The following is a 20,423-nucleotide window of genomic DNA, read 5'->3' on the forward strand; positions in this document are numbered from 1 at the left end:
ACTATCACCACCATCACTACCACAATCTCACCCACCACCACCATCACTACCACAATCTCACCCACCACCACCATCACTACCACAATCTCACCCACCACCACCATCACTACCACAATCTCACCCAAACCCCCCCCATCACTAAACCACAATCTCACCCCCCCCACCACCAACACCACCGTCATCACCACCAACACCGTCACCACCACAATCACCACCAACACTACCACAATCCACCCACCACCACCATCACCACCAAAAATCCACCCCCCCACCACCACCATCACTACCCCCCCCCACCACCGCCACCACTATCGTCTCCACCATCACCACAACCTCCCCCCACCACCGCCACCTCATCGTCAACACCATCATCGTCAAAAACATCATCATCATCATCATCATCATCTCATCTTGCCCCCTTTCCCCCCCCTGGTTTTTTCCCGAAATTTTACATTGAAGTTTCTCTTTTTTCAGATTTCTTTTTTTGTGGTGTTGTTGTGTGGTGGTTTGTGTTTTGTGTTGGTGTGTGTGTGGTGTGTGTGTGTGTGTTGTGTGTGTGGTATTTTCGTTCACTGTGGTTTAGTTGGGGGCCCGTATTTTGTGTTTGTGTGTGTGTTGGTTTCTCGGTCACTGGTAGTTTACGGGGCGTAGTTGGGGTGTTTTTTGGGGTTTTGTTTTTTTTTTTGTTGGTAGTCTCGTCACTGTGGATACGGGGCGTAGTTGTGTGTGTGGTGTGTGTGTGTGTGTGTGTGTATGGTAGTTTCGGTTCACGTGGTAGTTACGGGGCCGTGGTTGTTTTGTGTTGTGTGTGTGTGTGTGTGTGGTTTTTGTGGTAGTTCCGGTTCACTGTTGGTAGTTACGGGGCCGTAGTTGTGTGTATGTGTATGTGTGTGTGGTGTGTGTGTGTGTGTGTGTGTGTGGTAGTTTCCGGTTCACTGTGGTAGTTACGGGGCCGTAGTTGTGTGTGTGTGTGTGTGTGTGTGTGTGTGTGTGTGTGTGGTAGTTTCCGGTTCACTGTGGTAGTTACAGGGCCGTAGTTGTGTGTATGTGTGTGTGGTGTGTGTGTGTGTGTGGTGTGTGTGTGTGTGGTAGTTTCCGGTTCACTGTGGTAGTTACGGGGCCGTAGTTGTGTGTGTGTGTGTGTGTGTGTGTGTGTGTGTGTGTGTGTGGTAGTTTCCGGTTCACTGTGGTAGTTACAGGGCCGTAGTTACGAAAGCTTGGCTGAGGCGTTGTTAAGTTTGTTTTGGCTGAAATCAGTGGTATTGGTTGTGGTAGTGAGAGAGAGGGGGAAGTGGTTGTTAAATGCGTAGTTGTGATTATCACACATGCGTGTATGTAATTGATAGGCATGAGTATAACATATAATTTTGGCAGTAAGAGTGTGGTTGTAATTGTGGTAGGTTATTGTGGTTGTAATTGTGGTAGGTTATTGTGGTTGTAATTGTGGTAGGTTGGTGTGGTAGGTCATTGTGGTTAATTGTGGTGGGTTATTGTGATTGTGGTAGGATAGTGTGGTTGTAATTGTGGTAGGTTATTGTGGTTGTAATTGTGGTAGGTTGGTGTGGTAGGTCATTGTGGTTAATTGTGGTGGGTTATTGTGATTGTGGTAGGATAGTGTGGTTGTAATTGTGGTAGGATATTGTGATTGTAATTTTGGTAGGTTATTGTGGTAATTTAGTGTGGTTGTAATTGTGGTAGGTTAGTGTGATAGGTCATTTTGGTTGTAATTGTGGTAGGTTAGTGGTTGTGCTTGTGTTAGGCTAGTGAGGTTGTGATTGTGGTAGGTCATTGTGGTTGTAATTGTGGTAGGTTATTGTAATTGGTTGTTGTGGTTGTAATTGTGGTAGGTTACGGCCTCAGGTTGTGTTGAGGATCGAAGGTAATACAGCCACAAGATGGTCATCATTCTACCAGCCAGGACCGTCTTATTTACATGGAGTATTTTCAGTGGCCAGTAGATATTATTGTCTCCTCCAGGTGCACCTCATGATGCGGGGTGTCTGTCTGTCTGTCTGCCTGTCTGTCCGTCCTATCGTCGCTCATGTGGTATCTGTCTGTCCGTCTATCGTCGCTCGCGTGGTATCTGTCTGTCCGTCTATCGTCGCACGCGTGGTGTCTGTGTGTCTGTCCGTCTATCGTCGCTCGCGTGGTGTCTGTGTGTCTGTCCGTCTATCGTCGCACGCGTGGTGTCTGTGTGTCTGTCCGTCTATCGTCGCTCGCGTGGTGTCTGTCTGTCCGTCTATCGTCGCTCGCGTGGTGTCTGTCTGTCCGTCTATCGTCGCTCGCGTGGTGTCTGTCTGTCTGTCCGTCTATCGTCGCTCGCGTGGTGTCTATGTGTCTGTCCGTCTATCGTCGCTCGCGTGGTGTCTGTCTGTCCGTCTATCGTCGCTCGCGTGGTGTCTGTCTGTCCGTCTATCGTCGCTCGCGTGGTGTCTGTCTGTCGTCGCTCAAGGAAGCACAGCTGCCTCTCTGATGTACTCCCAGCTGACGGACCAGGTGACGGTGGTGGTGGGACATACCATTTTCGGGGACTTGGGCTGTGTTGGAACATGTTGGTGGACTTCGAATATTCGTACATTTAATATCGAATCCTAATAACAGCTGTAGAAATAATGTGGCATGTATCCTAACACGTATCCTAACTAGAATATTAAATCACAAGTGTAGGAGAGATTTAGTTAATGCACTTAAACACTTTAAAACAAGCAGTGCACTGTACTTCCAGCCGCTCAGTATTTATACTGAGTCGCATCAGCTGGCTACACCTGTCCTCACGGTTAGGTTGGTGTAGGTGCTCGGGGATCCGGGCGTGCGGCAGTCCTCGCTGTTCGCCAAGCGACGGCCAACGTTCCCCAGGTCAGGTCCGGCCTGTACGTCCACTATCCACATGCAGCGCAGCGCGCCTGGAGTACGTCCTTGGTACAGCTCACTCTTTCTCTACACACATTGATAAGATTCTATTTAGGCCCATAGTAGCGCATGGCACAACCTCACACTGAGCCTAACTGGTGCTAATGTTAGAATTGAAGTTATCACTGTCTCTTGTAGACGTACTATTGGCTCGTTACCCTTACAGTAGGGACGAGCCTCGCACACTTTATATGGACATCCTGCGTAACAGAGCGAGGTATGGCTTACCGGGAGTCGTGGCTGGTAGATGTTAGCGTTATACGCCCCCGGGTTGGTCAAACTCTCCCCATGGTGACCCAATACTCACTGACACTCCGTCGCAGTTCTGCGTAGTGTAGGATGCCATTTCTTGTATTATCAAGGCAATTATTTCAGTTTCCTTGGTTCATTGCTCCGCTAATTCACTTTTTCGTTGTCGTTAATTATCACTTTCATTATTCTTACAATCTGAGGTTATATATACGACCAAGTCAACTCTGTTATGCTTAATGGGTCATCTCGCGATGCGTGGGTGAGGCGTGGGATGACCACGGCTCTGATGGGTCATGAACCCTGGTGACAGAGATCCCGCTGGGGTCAGCCTAATGTTTACACACACACACACACACACACACACACACACACACACACACAAGCTCCTTATCGCCCACCCTGTTCCGTCCTGATATTATATATATATATATATATATATATATATATATATATATATATATATATATATATATATATATATATATATATATGTAATCCGTGTTGGTATTAGAGAAAGCCAATAGCATGTGCCAGCATGAGATATGATAACCATTGCTTCCGTTATGGCCAACACTTTCCACATGGAATGGTCAATTTTTCCTTCCATTGGGTTCAACTTCCTGGGATGAAAGCAGGTCTTCCCGGACCTCGCCTTTGGTTTGGTTCGTCATGTTTGTCTTAGCCGGATACTAACTACTCCAGGATATATATATATATATATATATATATATATATATATATATATATATATATATATATATATATATATATATATGGGGTGTCTAAATGTGTGTGGATGTAACCAAGATGTGAAAAAAGGAGAGATAGGTAGTATGTTTGAGGAAAGGAACCTGGATGTTTTGGCTCTGAGTGAAACGAAGCTCAAGGGTGAAGGGGAAGAATGGATTGGGAATGTCTTGGGAGTAAAGTCAGGGGTTAGTGAGAGGACAAGAGCAAGGGAAGGAGTAGCAGTACTCCTGAAACAGGAGTTGTGGGAGTATGTGATAGAATGCAAGAAAGTAAATTCTCGATTGATATGGGTAAAACTGAAAGTTGATGGAGAGAGATGGGTGATTATTGGTGCATATGCACCTGGGCATGAGAAGAAAGATCATGAGAGGCAAGTGTTTTGGGAGCAGCTGAATGAGTGTGTTAGTGGTTTTGATGCACGAGACCGGGTTATAGTGATGGGTGATTTGAATGCAAAGGTGAGTAATGTGGCAGTTGAGGGAATAATTGGTATACATGGGGTGTTCAGTGTTGTAAATGGAAATGGTGAAGAGCTTGTAGATTTATGTGCTGAAAAAGGACTGGTGATTGGGAATACCTGGTTCAAAAAGCGGGATATACATAAGTATATGTATGTAAGTAGGAGAGATGGCCAGAGAGCGTTATTGGATTACGTGTTAATTGACAGGCGCGCGAAAGAGAGACTTTTGGATGTTAATGTGCTGAGAGGTGCAACTGGAGGGATGTCTGATCATTATCTTGTGGAGGCTAAGGTGAAGATTTGTATGGGTTTTCAGAAAAGAAGAGTGAATGTTGGGGTGAAGAGGGTGGTGAGAGTAAGTGAGCTTGGCAAGGAGACTTGTGTGAGGAAGTACCAGGAGAGACTGAGTACAGAATGGAAAAAGGTGAGAACAATGGAAGTAAGGTGAGTGGGGGAGGAATGGGATGTATTTAGGGAATCAGTGATGGATTGCGCAAAAGATGCTTGTGGCATGAGAAGAGCGGGAGGTGGGTTGATTAGAAAGGGTAGTGAGTGGTGGGATGAAGAAGTAAGATTATTAGTGAAAGAGAAGAGAGAGGCATTTGGACGATTTTTGCAGGGGAAAAATGCAATTGAGTGGGAGATGTATAAAAGAAAGAGACAGGAGGTCAAGAGAAAGGCGCAAGAGGTGAAAAAGAGGGCAAATGAGAGTTGGGCTGAGAGAGTATCATTAAATTTTAGGGAGAATAAAAAGATGTTCTGGAAGGAGGTAAATAAAGTGCGTAAGACAAGGGAGCAAATGGGAACTTCAGTGAAGGGCGCAAATGGGGAGGTGATAAGTAGTGGTGATGTGAGAAGTAGTGGTGATGTGAGAGTATTTTGAAGGTTTGTTGAATGTGTTTGGTGATAGAGTGGCAGATATAGGGTGTTTTGGTGGAGGTGGTGTGCAAAGTTAGGGAAAATGATTTGGTAAACAGAGAAGAGGTAGTAAAAGCTATGCGGAAGATGAAAGCCGGCAAGGCAGCAGGTTTGGATGGTATTGCAGTGGAATTTATTAAAAAAGGGGATGACTGTATTATTGACTGGTTGGTAAGGTTATTTAATGTATGTATGATTCATGGTGAGGTGCCTGAGGATTGGCGGAATGCGTGCTTAGTGCCATTGTACAAAGGCAAAGGGGATAAGAGTGAGTGCTCAAATTACAGAGGTATAAGTTTGTTGAGTATTCCAGGTAAATTATATGGGAGGGTATTGATTGAGAGGGTGAAGGCATGTACAGAGCATCAGATTGGGAAAGAGCAGTGTGGTTTCAGAAGTGGTAGAGGATGTGTGGATCAGGTGTTTGCTTTGAAGAATGTATGTGAGAAATACTTAGAAAACAAATGGATTTGTATGTAGCATTTATGGATCTGGAGAAGGCATATGATAAGAGTTGATAGAGATGCTCTGTGGAAGGTATTAAGAATATATGGTGTGGGAGGCAAGTTGTTAGAAGCAGTGAAAAGTTTTTATCGAGGATGTAAGGCATGTGTACGTGTAGGAAGAGAGGAAAGTGATTGGTTCTCACTGAATGTAGGTTTGCTGCAGGGGTGTGTGATGTCTCCATGGTTGTTTAATTTGTTTATGGATGGGGTTGTTAGGGAGGTGAATGCAAGAGTTTTGGAAAGAGGGGCAAGTATGAAGTCTGTTGTGGATGAGAGAGCTTGTGAAGTGAGTCAGTATTGTTGTTCGCTGATGATATAGCGCTGGTGGCTGATTCATGTGAGAAACTGCAGAAGCTGGTGACTGAGTTTGGTAAAGTGTGTGAAAGAAGAAAGTTAAGAGTAAATGTGAATAAGAGCAAGGTTATTAGGTACAGTAGGGTTGAGGGTCAAGTCGCTTGGGAGGTAAGTTTGAATGGAGAAAAACTGGAGGAAGTAAAGTGTTTTAGATATCTGGGAGTGGATCTGGCAGCGGATGGAACCATGGAAGCGGAAGTGGATCATAGGGTGGGGGTGGGGGCGAAAATCCTGGGAGCCTTGAAGAATGTGTGGAAGTCGAGAACATTATCTCGGAAAGCAAAAATGGGTATGTTTGAAGGAATAGTGGTTCCAACAATGTTGTATGGTTGCGAGGCGTGGGCTATGGATAGAGTTGTGCGCAGGAGGATGGATGTGCTGGAAATGAGATGTTAGAGTACAATGTGTGGTGTGAGGTGGTTTGATCGAGTAAGTAACGTAAGGGTAAGAGAGATGTGTGGAAATAAAAAGAGCGTGGTTGAGAGAGCAGAAGAGGGTGTTTTGAAATGATTTGGGCACATGGAGAGAATGAGTGAGGAAAGATTGACAAAGAGGATATATGTGTCGGAGGTGGAGGGAACGAGGAGAAGTGGGAGACCAAATTGGAGGTGGAAAGATGGAGTGAAAAAGATTTTGTGTGATCGGGGTGTGAACATGCAGGAGGGTGAAAGGAGGGCAAGGAATAGAGTGAATTGGATCGATGTGATATACCGAGGTTGACGTGCTGTCAGTTGATTGAATCAGGGCATGTGAAGCGTCTGGGGTAAACCATGGAAAGCTGTGTAGGTATGTATATTTGCGTGTGTGGACGTGTATGTGTATACATGTGTATGGGGGTGGGTTGGGCCATTTCTTTCGTCTGTTTCCTTGCGCTACCTCGCAAACGCGGGAGACAGCGACAAAGCAAAGAAAAAAAGAAAAAAAATATTTATATATATATATATATATATATATATATATATATATATATATATATATATATATATATATATATAATCTGTGTGTGGTGTAGTTAGGGTGGGCCGGGAGGGAGGGCCAGGAGGGAGGGAGGGAGGAAGTCTCTGTCTACACACATCTTGTTCTCCGCCGACGTGTGAGGAAGCCAGGCTGAGCGACCAGGCGCTACACACACCATTTCATGTTCGTCATTGCTAACATTATACTTGTATTAGCGTCTGGTAGCGTTGCTTGATACAAACAATATTAGATATTTTTATGCAAATTGGCACACGTTCTGCCATGGGCCACATCCGGTATTGTTTTTTTAATGAAAAATGTCCACGTTACGAATATTAATGTGGCCCTCACGTCAAACACATTACCTACACACTATCTACATGTGACGCTTTATATTGCCTCTGTGTCACTGGGCGGCAGCAGCCAGCACACAGTAGGGAAAGCGATGGATGATCATAAAAGTGGACTTTACGCCACGTTGATCTATCTCTTGTCATGTTTAACTTTTGATGTTCAGTATCTTTTTATAATATATATATATATATATATATATATATATATATATATATATATATATATATATATATATATATATATTCCTATGAGTCCACGGGGAAAATGAAACACGATAAGTTCCCAAGTGCACTTTCGTGTAATAATCACATCATCAGGGGAAATACAAGAAAGAAGTATGTCAGCTGATATACAGCAAAGAGACGTAGATTTATACATATGTATATATATATATATATATATATATATATATATATATATATATATATATCCCTGGGGATAGGGGAGAAAGAATACTTCCCACGTATTCCCTGCGTGTCGTAGAAGGCGACTAAAAGGGGAGGGAGCGGGGGGCTGGAAATCCTCCCCTCTCAATTTTTTTTTTTTTTTTTTTTTTTTTTTTTTCCAAAAGAAGGAACAGAGAAGGGGGCCAGGTGAGGATATTCCCTCAATGGCCCAGTCCTCAGTTCTTAACGCTACCTCGCTAACGCGGGAAATGGCGAATAGTTTGAAAAAAAAAAAAAAAAAAAATATATATATATATATATATATATATATATATATATATATATATATATATATGTATATATATATATATATATATATATATATATATATATATATATATATATATATATATATATATTCCCATGCCAAATCTCTCCTACCGTTAGTAACTAAGATGCAACAAAAGTTGGTATTTTCAGTGTTGTTGGTCGTGTTCTAATCTGGCCCGAGATGTTATGAGTTGTTATGTTGGGCTCAAGATGGACGGAGACAATAAGCCGGCGTCGTCTCCTTCATCATACCTTCCTGTGCAGCCGTGAGATCAAGTACCACAGTTTGTGTGGAGGAAAGTTATCTCGTAGTGGAGGTAGCAGCTTGCACTGTCTCGACCAACATCTTGTACGTGGAATATTAACTATTGAGAAAGTCTACAAATATAGCGATGGGATGTTGGGAATTACCTACAGATGTGTGTTGTGTACGAGCAGGTCCCACAGATGTGTGTTGTGTACGAGCAGGTCCCACAGATGTATTGTGTACGAGCAGGTCCCACAGATGTGTGTTGTGTACGAGCAGGTCCCACAGATGTGTGTTGTGTACGAGCAGGTCCCACAGATGTGTGTTGTGTACGAGCAGGTCCCACAGATGTGTGTTGTGTACGAGCAGGTCCCACAGATGTGTGTTGTGTACGAGCAGGTCCCACAGATGTGTGTTATGTACGAGCAGGTCTCACAGATGTGTGTTGTGTACGAGCAGGTCCCACAGATGTGTGTTGTACGTGCAGGTCCCACGTAATATAATCGTGAAATCATTACAAACGTGTAATACCGTTATTGTTATTATGTGTTAGCACGACATGATAAGTGAACACGTCAGGATAATATAACCAAAAAGAACAGGCACCATCCCAGTGATGCACAGAGTGGCAGCACGACCCAACCAGACGTGTCACATGGGAGGGATGCTGACCAGCGGGGGTCACCACCTCAGCCCCTCTGTGTACTCCCACACCACAAGTAGGAGGCTCTCTCTCTCTCTCTCTCTCTCTCTCTCTCTCTCTCTCTCTCTCTCTCAACCTCCTCTATCTACATTTAAACGTGCCCGTGTTCCTCCTCCATTGTGAGGTTAAAGGACCCCTTAATAATAATGATAATGACCTAAGTCATGGCTACAGTTAACCCACATCTCCCAACCTATGTTCCCAAAACAAGTACTTTCCTTCTGTTCACTTCCCACGATCATAACTCATTTTCAAGACTCGCTTCTACTCTGAACCTTTTTTCTTTTATATTATGTTCTATTTTCCCACATCAGATAGTCACACGAGCGCATCATGTGATCACTCGTCCTCCACGTGGCGCGTCATCTGCTACGTACGTGGCAGAGATGTGGAGAGAGAGAGAGAGAGAGAGAGAGAGAGAGAGAGAGAGAGAGAGAGAGAGAGAGAGAGAGAGAGAGAGAGAGATGCTTCAGTAGATGTCAAAAGCAAAAGAGCTTTAGGGTTGATGTGTGGGACAGATGGAGGCGTCGACTGCGGGCGGGCGGGCGGGCGCCAGCGTTTGAAGGGTCATCATAAGGACGATGAATGAAGCAGGCAGGCAGGCAGGCTAGGAAAGGTGGAACAAAGAAACTTTGAGAAGAATATTGTCACAAGGCGGGAGAGGATTCCCGTACATTTCATCAGGAGTAGAATTGTTTGTTTTTAAAACGGCAGACTAATTAGGCAGAAGGGAGAGCTGCACCAGAGGGTAATGTGATGATGTGTGAGGAACTGAATTGACGACTTTGATGATAGTGTTTATGTTGTGGTAACACCCAAGCTACATCCAACACCACTGAGGTGGAAGGGGAATAGCTCTTACGAAGGTTTGATTTTGTTTTTGTTTCTTTTGTAAAGACGTAAACAGACTGTCGAAGTGTCTTGCTTGGCCCGTGTAACTCTCGCCCTCCTAATGAAGTGTCTGCAACACCTTTTACTTTTCCTACAAGTAAATTTTCCTCCGTAGTTACCAGTGGACTTGCTCTCTCTCTCTCTCTCTCTCTCTCTCTCTCTCTCTCTCTCTCTCTCTCTCTCTCTCTCTCTCTGCCACTCTCTCTGAAGCACTGGGAGAAATATGACTCTCCTCGCTCACTCATCCAGCAACAGACATGGCCATGGTTTGCCTGCAACAGTACAGGGTTCCTCTACCTTCGTGGGTCAGTTAATTTGAACATGGATGATGTGTTTTGTGTTGCATCATAGTGACTAACTCACATAGTCTCGGTGAAGTATTCTCGTCTTTGTTGATGAGTTAGAAGATGTTCTCTCCTCCAGCAGTGTGGTGTTCACCTGTATTGTGATGCTTGTGTTATACAGACGATTGTTCAGTGTGTCGAAGGATTGTGTTTACATGAGTAGAAATGTCAGTAATCCATTACCAATCACAGTTGCCGCTTGCCACCAGCTCACTGCTCAGATGTAAGGCCAGGTCGTTGTAATACCCAAGTATGTTGTACTGTGGAACAGCACTAGGTGTAAGATTCCCCCTATAACCCAGCTCGCGTTGTAGACGACCTCCTCCTCCTCATTTTTCTCGCCCCCCGAGACAGCCACTAACCATGACCCTTTGTCCTCTTCAGGAAGCGAGGACACCTTGTGGTAGCGCACGAGACCAGAGTCGCCCCCAAGCCAGCGCCACCATGTTGGAGCCAAGCAGCTCAGAGGAAGAATCTGAGGGAGAGGTGCAGGAGGAGCCAAGAGGTCGTGACATATCTGGCCGCCCTACTGTAGGTGCCACAAGCCTTGACCATGTTACTGACGGAGGCGCTGCCAGTGGCGCTGCCCACCCGTCCCTGCAGGTCCCCGGTGGCAACACCTCCCTCCCCAGGTAAGGTTAGACCAGCGCTATCACCTCTCACGCTCACCTAACTCTCAGTCAGGTCCTCCTGCCTGGCCACCGTACCGGGCCCTCCACATACCTGACGCTCATAACTGGGCTCATACCTGCCTGACACACACCTGCCTGACGCTCACACATTGTTCTCGTGCATGTCACTCATACATGGCTCTGACACTAGCCTCGAGCGTCACCGTTACTTAGGCTAACACTTATTTACCTTAAGTTAACACTTACATGCTCAGGTTAACACTTACTTACCTTAAGTTAACACTTACATGCTCAGGTTAACACTTATTTACTTTAAGTGAACACTTACATGCTCAGGTTAATACTTACTTACCTTAAGTGAAAACTTACATGCTCAGGTTAACACTTACCTTAAGTGAGAACTTACATGCTCAGGTTAACACTTACTTACCTTAAGTGAAAACTTACATGCTCTGGTTAACACTTACTTACCTTAAGTTAACACTTACATGCTAAGGTTAACACTTATTTACCTTAAGTTAACACATGCTCAGGTTAACACTTACTTACCTTAAGTTAACACTTACATGCTCAGGTTAACACTTACTTACCTTAAGTGAACACTTACATGCTCAGGTTAACACTTACTTACCTTAAGTGAACACTTACATGCTCAGGTTAACACTTACTTACCTTAAGTGAACACTTAGGTGATCAGGCTAACACTTATCTACCTTGACATTTGTCACAAATAATTATCTATTGATATTAGTCAGTGTCTGTGATATATTCTTTTTTATCTGTTTATCTATTTATCGACTTATTTCATGTAAAACAGAGATGGGGAATCATTGTTGATGACATGATAACAAAAGCCTTGTGGTTGTTTCATAGAGGCGTACGTAGAGGAACACACACACGACACACACACACACACACACACACACACACCACACACAGAGGCTGGCAGGAGCAACAATAGAGGGTGTTGTGTGGTGCAGGAGGAGATGAGAGACCCACACGACGGAAGGCGCGCCAGTTGATCTGTCACGCCGGCAGCCACACGCTAAGAAAAAGTAGATCCTGTGTTATTCTGTGACCAGAGGAGGAGCAGGAAGAGCAGGGGGAGGAGGAGGAAGAGCAGGGGAAGGAAGAGGAAGAGCAGGGGGAGGAAGAGCAGGGGGAAGAAGAGCAGGGGAGGAGGAGGAAGAGCAGGGGGAGGAAGAAGAGGAGCAGGGAGATGAAGAAGAGCAGGGGGAGGAAGAGGAAGAGCAGGGGGAAGAGGAAGAGCAAAACAAGGAGGAGGAGGGAGGAAGAGCAGGGGGAAGAGGAAGAGCAGAAGAAGGAGGAGGAGGGAGGAAGAGCAGGGGGAAGAGGAAGAGCAGAAGAAGGAGGAGGAGGGAGGAAGAGCAGGGGGAAGAGGAAGAGCAGAAGAAGGAGGAGGAGGGAGGAAGAGCAGGGGGAAGAGGAAGAGCAGAAGAAGGAGGAGGAGGGAGGAAGAGCAGGGGGAAGAGGAAGAGCAGAAGAAGGAGGAGGAGGGAGGAAGAGCAGGGGGAAGAGGAAGAGCAGAAGAAGGAGGAGGAGGGAGGATGGGAAGCAAGGTGCACTGGTGCACGGGAAGACGCTCCTGTAATAATGGAAATGAACTGAGAGCTGGGAGAGTGATGCTTGTGGTGTGAGGTTGGTTATGGTGCTTGTAGGGGAGTGGTGATAGATTGGTTATGGTGCTTGTAGGGGAGTGGTGATAGATTGGTTATGGTGCTTGTAGGGGAGTGGTGATAGATTGGTTATGGTGCTTGTAGGGGAGTGGTGATAGATTGGTTATGGTGCTTGTAGTGGAGTGGTGATAGATTGGTTATGGTGCTTGTAGGGGAGTGGTGATAGATTGGTTATGGTGCTTGTAGGGGAGTGGTGATAGATTGGTTATGGTGCTTGTAGGGGAGTGGTGATAGATTGGTTATGGTGCTTGTAGGGGAGTGGTGATAGATTGGTTATGGTGCTTGTAGGGGAGTGGTGATAGATTGGTTATGGTGCTTGTAGTGGAGTGGTGATAGATTGGTTATGGTGCTTGTAGGGGAGTGGTGATAGATTGGGTTATGGTGCTTGTAGGGGAGTGGTGATAGATTGGTTATGGTGCTTGTAGGGGAGTGGTGATAGATTGGTTATGGTGCTTGTAGGGGAGTGGTGATAGATTGGTTTATGGTGCTTGTAGGGGAGTGGTGATAGATTGGTTATGGTGCTTGTAGGGGAGTGGTGATAGATTGGTTATGGTGCTTGTAGGGGAGTGGTGATAGATTGGTTATGGTGCTTGTAGGGGAGTGGTGATAGATTGGTTATGGTGCTTGTAGGGGAGTGGTGATAGATTGGTTATGGTGCTTGTAGGGGAGTGGTGATAGATTGGTTATGGTGCTTGTAGGGGAGTGGTGATAGATTGGTTATGGTGCTTGTAGGGGAGTGGTGATAGATTGGTTATGGTGCTTGTAGGGGAGTGGTGATAGATTGGTTATGGTGCTTGTAGGGGAGTGGTGATAGATTGGTTATGGTGCTTGTAGGGAAGTGGTGATAGATTGGTTATGGTGCTTGTAGGGGAGTGGTGATAGATTGGTTATGGTGCTTGTAGGGGAGTGGTGATAGATTGGTTATGGTGCTTGTAGGGGAGTGGTGATAGATTGGTTATGGTGCTTGTAGGGGAGTGGTGATAGATTGGTTATGGTGCTTGTAGGGGAGTGGTGATAGATTGGTTATGGTGCTTGTAGGGGAGTGGTGATAGATTGGTTATGGTGCTTGTAGGGGAGTGGTGATAGATTGGTTATGGTGCTTGTAGGGGAGTGGTGATAGATTGGTTATGGTGCTTGTAGGGGAGTGGTGATAGATTGGTTATGGTGCTTGTAGGGGAGTGGTGATAGATTGGTTATGGTGCTTGTAGGGAGTGGTGATAGATTGGTTTATGGTGCTTGTAGGGGAGTGTGATAGATTGGTTATGGTGCTTGTAGGGAGTGGTGATAGATTGGTTATGGTGCTTGTAGGGGAGTGGTGATAGATTGGTTATGGTGCTTGTAGGGGAGTGGTGATAGATTGGTTATGGTGCTTGTAGGGGAGTGGTGATAGATTGGTTATGGTGCTTGTAGGGGAGTGGTGATAGATTGGTTTGGTGCTTGTAGGGGAGGAGTTGATAGATTGGTTATGGTGCTTGTAGGGAGTGGTGATAGATTGGTTATGGGCTTGTAGGGGAGTGGTGATAGATTGTTATGGTGCTTGTAGGGAGTGGTGATAGATTGTTATGGTGCTTGTAGGGGAGTGGTGATAGATTGGTTATGGTGCTTGTAGGGGAGTGGTGATAATTGGTTATGGTTTGTAGGGGGTGGTGATAGATTGGTTATGGTGCTTGTAGGGGAGTGGTGAGATTGGTTATGGTGCTTGTAGGGATGGTGTAGATTGGTTATGCTTGAGGATGGTGATGATTGTTATTTGCTTGTAGATGATAGTGTTAGGCTGAGATTGATTGGTTAGGTGCTTTAGGGGAGGGTGATAGATGTATGGTGCTTGTGGGAGTGGTGATAGATTGTTATGGCTTGTAGGGATGTATAGATGGTATGGTGCTTGTAGGGAATGGTGTAGATTGGTTAGGTGCTTGTGGGAGTGTGTAGATTGTTATGGTGCTTCAGGAGTGGTATAGATTGGTTATGTCTAGGGATGTGATAGATGTTATGGTCTGTGGGAGTGGGATGATTGGTTTGGTGCTTGTAGGGAAGTGGTGATAGTTGGTTTGTGCTTGTGGGAGAGGTGATAGATTGGTTAGGTGCTTGTAGGGATTGTGATAGATGTTATTGCTTGTAGGGGAGTGGTGATGATTGGTATGGTGCTTGTAGGGAGTGTGATAATTGTTATGGTGCTTTAGGGAGTGGTGATAGATTGGTATGGTCTTAGGGGAGTGATAGTTGGTATGTCTTGAGGGGAGTGGAGAAGATGGTGTCTTGTGGGATATAGTGGTATGGGCTTGGTAGGGGAATTGTAAACTGTTATGGTGGCTTGTGGGATGTGAAAGATGGATGTCTTGTGTGGATGGTGAAAATTGTTAGGTGGCTTGTAGGGGTGGGAAAATGATGGTGCTTGTGGGAGTGGTGAGATTTATGGTGCTTGTGGATGGTGATAGTGGTTTGTGCTTGTAGGGATGGTGATGTGGTTTGATGGTCCATTAGGGAAAGTGATGGTGGTTTGTGCTTGATTAAGTGAATAATGATGGTGCTGGTGGTATGGTGAAAAGTTGGTGTCTTGTAGGACTGGTGAAATGGATGGTGCTTGTGGGATAAGGTGATAGATGGTTTGGGCTTGTGTGGTATAACTGGTAGGACGAATGATGGTGTTTGTTGGACTATAGTGGAAAATGATGTCTGTTGTGTGGAATGGTGAAGATTGGTTTGGTCTTGTGGAAGTTGGTGATAGATTGGTTATGGTGCTTGTAGGGAAGTGGTGATGATTGGTTATGGTGCTTGTAGGGAGTGGTTTGTATAGATCATAGTTATGGTGCTGTAGGGGAGTGGTGATAGATTGGTTATGGTGCATGTAGGGAGTGGTGATAGATTGGGTTTGGTGCTTGTAGGAGGATTGGTGATAGATTGGTTATGGTGCTTGTAGGGGAGTGGTGATAGATTGGTTATGGTGCTTGTAGGGAGTGGTGATAGATTGGTTATGGTGCTTGTAGGGGAGTGGTGATAGATTGGTTATGGTGCTTGTAGGGGAGTGGTGATAGATTGGTTATGGTGCTTGTAGGGGAGTGGTGATAGATTGGTTATGGTGCTTGTAGGGGAGTGGTGATAGATTGGTTATGGTGCTTGTAGGGGAGTGGTGATAGATTGGTTATGGTGCTTGTAGGGGAGTGGTGATAGATTGGTTATGGTGCTTGTAGGGGAGTGGTGATAGATTGGTTATGGTGCTTGTAGGGAGTGGTGATAGATTGGTTATGGTGCTTGTAGGGGAGTGGTGATAGATTGGTTATGGTGCTTGTAGGGGAGTGGTGATAGATTGGTTATGGTGCTTGTAGGGGAGTGGTGATAGATTGGTTATGGTGCTTGTAGGGGAGTGGTGATAGATTGGTTATGGTGCTTGTAGGGGAGTGGTGATAGATTGGTTATGGTGCTTGTAGGGGAGTGGTGATAGATTGGTTATGGTGCTTGTAGGGGAGTGGTGATAGATTGGTTATGGTGCTTGTAGGGGAGTGGTGATAGATTGGTTATGGTGCTTGTAGGGGAGTGGTGATAGATTGGTTATGGTGCTTGTAGGGGAGTGGTGATAGATTGGTTATGGTGCTTGTAGGGGAGTGGTGATAGATTGGTTATGGTGCTTGTAGGGAGTGGTGATAGATTGGTTATGGTGCTTGTAGGGAGTGGTGATAGATTGGTTATGGTGCTTGTAGGGAGTGGTGATAGATTGGTTATGGTGCTTGTAGGGGAGTGGTGATAGATTGGTTATGGTGCTTGTAGGGGAGTGGTGATAGATTGGTTATGGTGCTTGTAGGGGAGTGGTGATAGATTGGTTATGGTGCTTGTAGGGGAGTGGTGATAGATTGGTTATGGTGCTTGTAGGGGAGTGGTGATAGATTGGTTATGGTGCTTGTAGGGGAGTGGTGATAGATTGGTTATGGTGCTTGTAGGGAGTGGTGATAGATTGGTTATGGTGCTTGTAGGGGAGTGGTGATAGATTGGTTATGGTGCTTGTAGGGGAGTGGTGATAGATTGGTTATGGTGCTTGTAGGGGAGTGGTGATAGATTGGTTATGGTGCTTGTAGGGGAGTGGTGATAGATTGGTTATGGTGCTTGTAGGGGAGTGGTGATAGATTGGTTATGGTGCTTGTAGGGGAGTGGTGATAGATTGGTTATGGTGCTTGTAGGGGAGTGGTGATAGATTGGTTATGGTGCTTGTAGGGGAGTGGTGATAGATTGGTTATGGTGCTTGTAGGGGAGTGGTGATAGATTGGTTACGGTGCTTGTAGGGGAAGTGGTGATAGATTGGTTATGGTGCTTGTAGGGAGTGGTGATAGATTGGTTATGGTGCTTGTAGGGGAGTGGTGATAGATTGGTTATGGTGCTTGTAGGGGAGTGGTGTAGTTTGGTATGGGCTTGTAGGGGGTGGTGATAGATTGGTTTATGGTGCTTGTATGGGAAGTGGTGATAGAATTGGTTATGGTGCTTGTAGGGGAGTGGTGATAGATTGTTATGGTGTTGTAGGGAGGGTGATAGATGTTTGGTTGTAGGGAGTTGTGTGATAGATTGGTTATGTTGCTTGTAGGGGAGTGGTGGTAGATTGGTTATGGTGCTTGTAGGGGAGTGGTGATAGATTGGTTATGGTGCTTGTAGGGGAGTTGTGCGAGAGTTGTATTGTCAGTAAGAAAATGGTTGTGATGCCTGGACCGCACACCTGACTGGCCTGGTCTTGTGCCTGGACCATCATACCGGCTGGACCACTCACCTGACTGGCCTGGTCTTGTGCCTGGACCATCATACCGGCTGAACCACATACGTGACTGGCCTGGTCTTGTGCCTGGACCATCATACCGGCTGGACCACTCATCTGACTGGCCTGGTCTTGTGCCTGGACCATCATACCGGCTGAACCACATACGTGACTGGTCTGGTCTTGTGCCTAGACCATCATACCGGCTGGACCACACACGTGACTGGCCTGGTCTTGTGCCTGGACCATCATACCGGCTGGACCACTCATCTGACTGGCCTGGTCTTGTGCCTGGACCATCATACCGGCTGGACCACACACATGACTGGCCTGGTCTTGTGCCTGGACCATCATACCGGCTGGACCACACACCTGACTGGCCTGGTCTTGTACCTGGACCATCGTACCGGCTAGACCACACACGTGACTGGCCTGGTCTTGTGCTTGGACCATCATACCAGCTGGACCATACACCTGACTGGCCTGGTCTTGGGCCTGGATCACCATACTGGCTGGACCACACACGTGACTGGCCTGGTCTTGTGCCTGGACCATCATACCGGCTGGACCACACACCTGACTGGCCTGGTCTTGTGCCTGGACCATCATACTGGCTGGACCACACACCTGACTGGCCTGGTCTTGTGCCTGGACCATCATACTGGCTGGACCGCACACCTGACTGGCCTGGTCTTGTGCCTGGACCATCATACCAGCTGGACCACACACCTGACTGGCCTCGTCTTGTGCCTGGACCATCATACCGGCTGGACCGCACACCTGACTGGCCTGGTCTTGTGTCTGGACCATCATACCGGCTGGACCACACACCTGACTGGCCTGGTCTTGTGCCTGGTCCATCGTACCGGCTGGACCACACACGTGACTGGCCTGGACTTGTGCCTGGACCATCATACCGGCTGGACCGCACACGTGACTGGCCTGGTCTTGTGCCTGGACCATCATACTGGCTGGACCACACACATGACTGGCCTGCTCTTGTGCCTGGACCATCATACCGGCTGGACCACTCACCTGACTGGCCTGGTCTTGTGCCTGGACCATCATACCGGCTGGACCACACACCTGACTGGCCTGGTCTTGTGCCTGGACCATCATACCGGCTGAACCACACACCTGACTGGCCTGGTCTTGTGCCTGGACCATCATACCAGCTGAACCACACACCTGACTGGCCTGGTCTTGTGCCTGGACCATCATACCGGCTCGACCACACACATGACTGGCCTGGTCTTGTGCCTGGACCATCATACCGGCTGAACCACATACGTGACTGGCCTGGTCTTGTGCCTGGACCATCATACCGGCTGGACCACACACATGACTGGCCTGGTCTTGTGCCTGGACCATCATACCGGCTGGGCCGCACACCTGACTGGCCTGGTCTTGTGCCTGGACCATCATACTGGCTGAACCACACACCTGACTGGCCTGGTCTTGTGCCTGGACCATCATACTGGCTGGACCGCACACCTGACTGGCCTGGTCTTGTGCCTGGACCATCACACCGGCTGGACCACTCATCTGACTGGCCTGGTCTTGTGCCGGGACCATCATACTGGCTGGACCGCACACCTGACTGGTCTGGTCTTGTGCGGTACAGCTGGCCGGGATGGGCTTTACGTATAATGGTCTTTCACTGGTTGATATCCTTGCCTGTTGACCTTTGACCTTAATGGGGGTGTGGCGTGGCGTTTGTTGCCGAGTCTTCAAGGGTCACACTCCAGGCTCGTCCTCCACTCTCGACCGTCAGCCTCGTAACGCCTCACATTTTCTTTTGATTTTCAGAGACCTTTTCTACCTTTCCCGTGTGGTCCTCTTAACTTTGTATCTGGTTTATGCTGACCTTGTGTTTCATGTATTTATTTGTTGATTTTGACCCCGAGGTCGGTAAAGTCAGAGGTCAGTATTGTTGTAAGTCAAGTATGGCTGTGGGTAAGTAGAGTCATAGGTCAATAGAATACTAGGTTAGTAGAGTTATAGTTAGTCAGTGTGGCTGTAGGTCAGTAGAGTCATAGTTGGTCAATGTGGCCATAGCTCAATAGGGCCAGAGATCAGTAGGACCGTAAGTCAGTATGGTCAGAGGTCAGTAGGACCGTAAGTCAGTATGGTCAGAGGTCAGTAGGACCGTAAGTCAGTAAGGTCAGAGGTCAGTAGGACCGTAAGTCATTAAGGTCAGAGGTCAGTAGGACCGTAAGTCATTAAGGTCAGAGGTCAGCAGGACCGTAAGTCAGTAAGGCCAGAGGTCAGTAGGACCGTAAGTCATTAAGGTCAGAGGTCAGTAGGACCGTAAGTCAGTAAGGCCAGAGGTCAGTAGGAACGTAAGTCATTAAGGTCAGAGGTCAGTAGGACCGTAAGTCAGTAAGGCCAGAGGTCAGTAGGACAGTAAGGTCAGAGGTCAGTAGGACCGCAAGTCAGTAAGGTCAGAGGTCAGTAGGACCGTAAGTCAGTAAGGTCAGAGGTCAGTAGGACCGTAAGTCAGTAAGGTCAGTGGTCAGTAGGACCGTAGGTCAGTAAGGTCAGAGGTCAGTAGGACCGTAAATCAGTAAGGTCAGAGGTCAGTCAGACCATAGCTTGTGGTTCCAAGAAAATGAGAATTTTCTGTTAGATTAGATATTTGTATTATCTTGAGATAAGTTATCTCATAATGTTATCTATTGACGTTATCTTGGGTTATCTCATAATGTTATCTATTGACGTTATCTTGGGTTATCTCATAATGTTATCTGTTAACGTTATCTTGGGATAAGTTATCTCATAATGTTATCTATTGACGTTATCTTGAGATAAGTTATCTCATAATGTTATCTATTGACGTTATCTTGGGTTATCTCATAATGTTATCTGTTAATGTTATCTTTGGATAAGTTATCTCATAATGTTATCTGTTAATGTTATCTTGGGATAAGTTATCTCATAATGTTATCTGTTAACGTTATCTTGGGATAAGTTATCTCATAATGTTATCTGTTAATGTTA

At 46.3% G+C, this 20,423-nt stretch overlaps 1 protein-coding gene across 1 annotated transcript in view; it reads left to right on the forward strand.

Annotated features, from left to right (window-relative positions):
- The window catches only part of Cadps (calcium-dependent secretion activator 1), a 1,554,015-nt gene that overhangs the window by 133,259 nt on the left and 1,400,333 nt on the right, over nt 1–20,423 (forward strand). The window contains exon 2 of the mRNA XM_071665310.1: nt 10,747–10,994. Coding sequence (XP_071521411.1) covers nt 10,747–10,994 — 248 coding nt within the window. The remainder of the gene's footprint in view (nt 1–10,746; nt 10,995–20,423) is intronic.

This window comes from Panulirus ornatus, chromosome 10, assembly GCF_036320965.1.
Source record: "Panulirus ornatus isolate Po-2019 chromosome 10, ASM3632096v1, whole genome shotgun sequence".
NCBI lineage: Eukaryota > Metazoa > Arthropoda > Malacostraca > Decapoda > Palinuridae > Panulirus > Panulirus ornatus.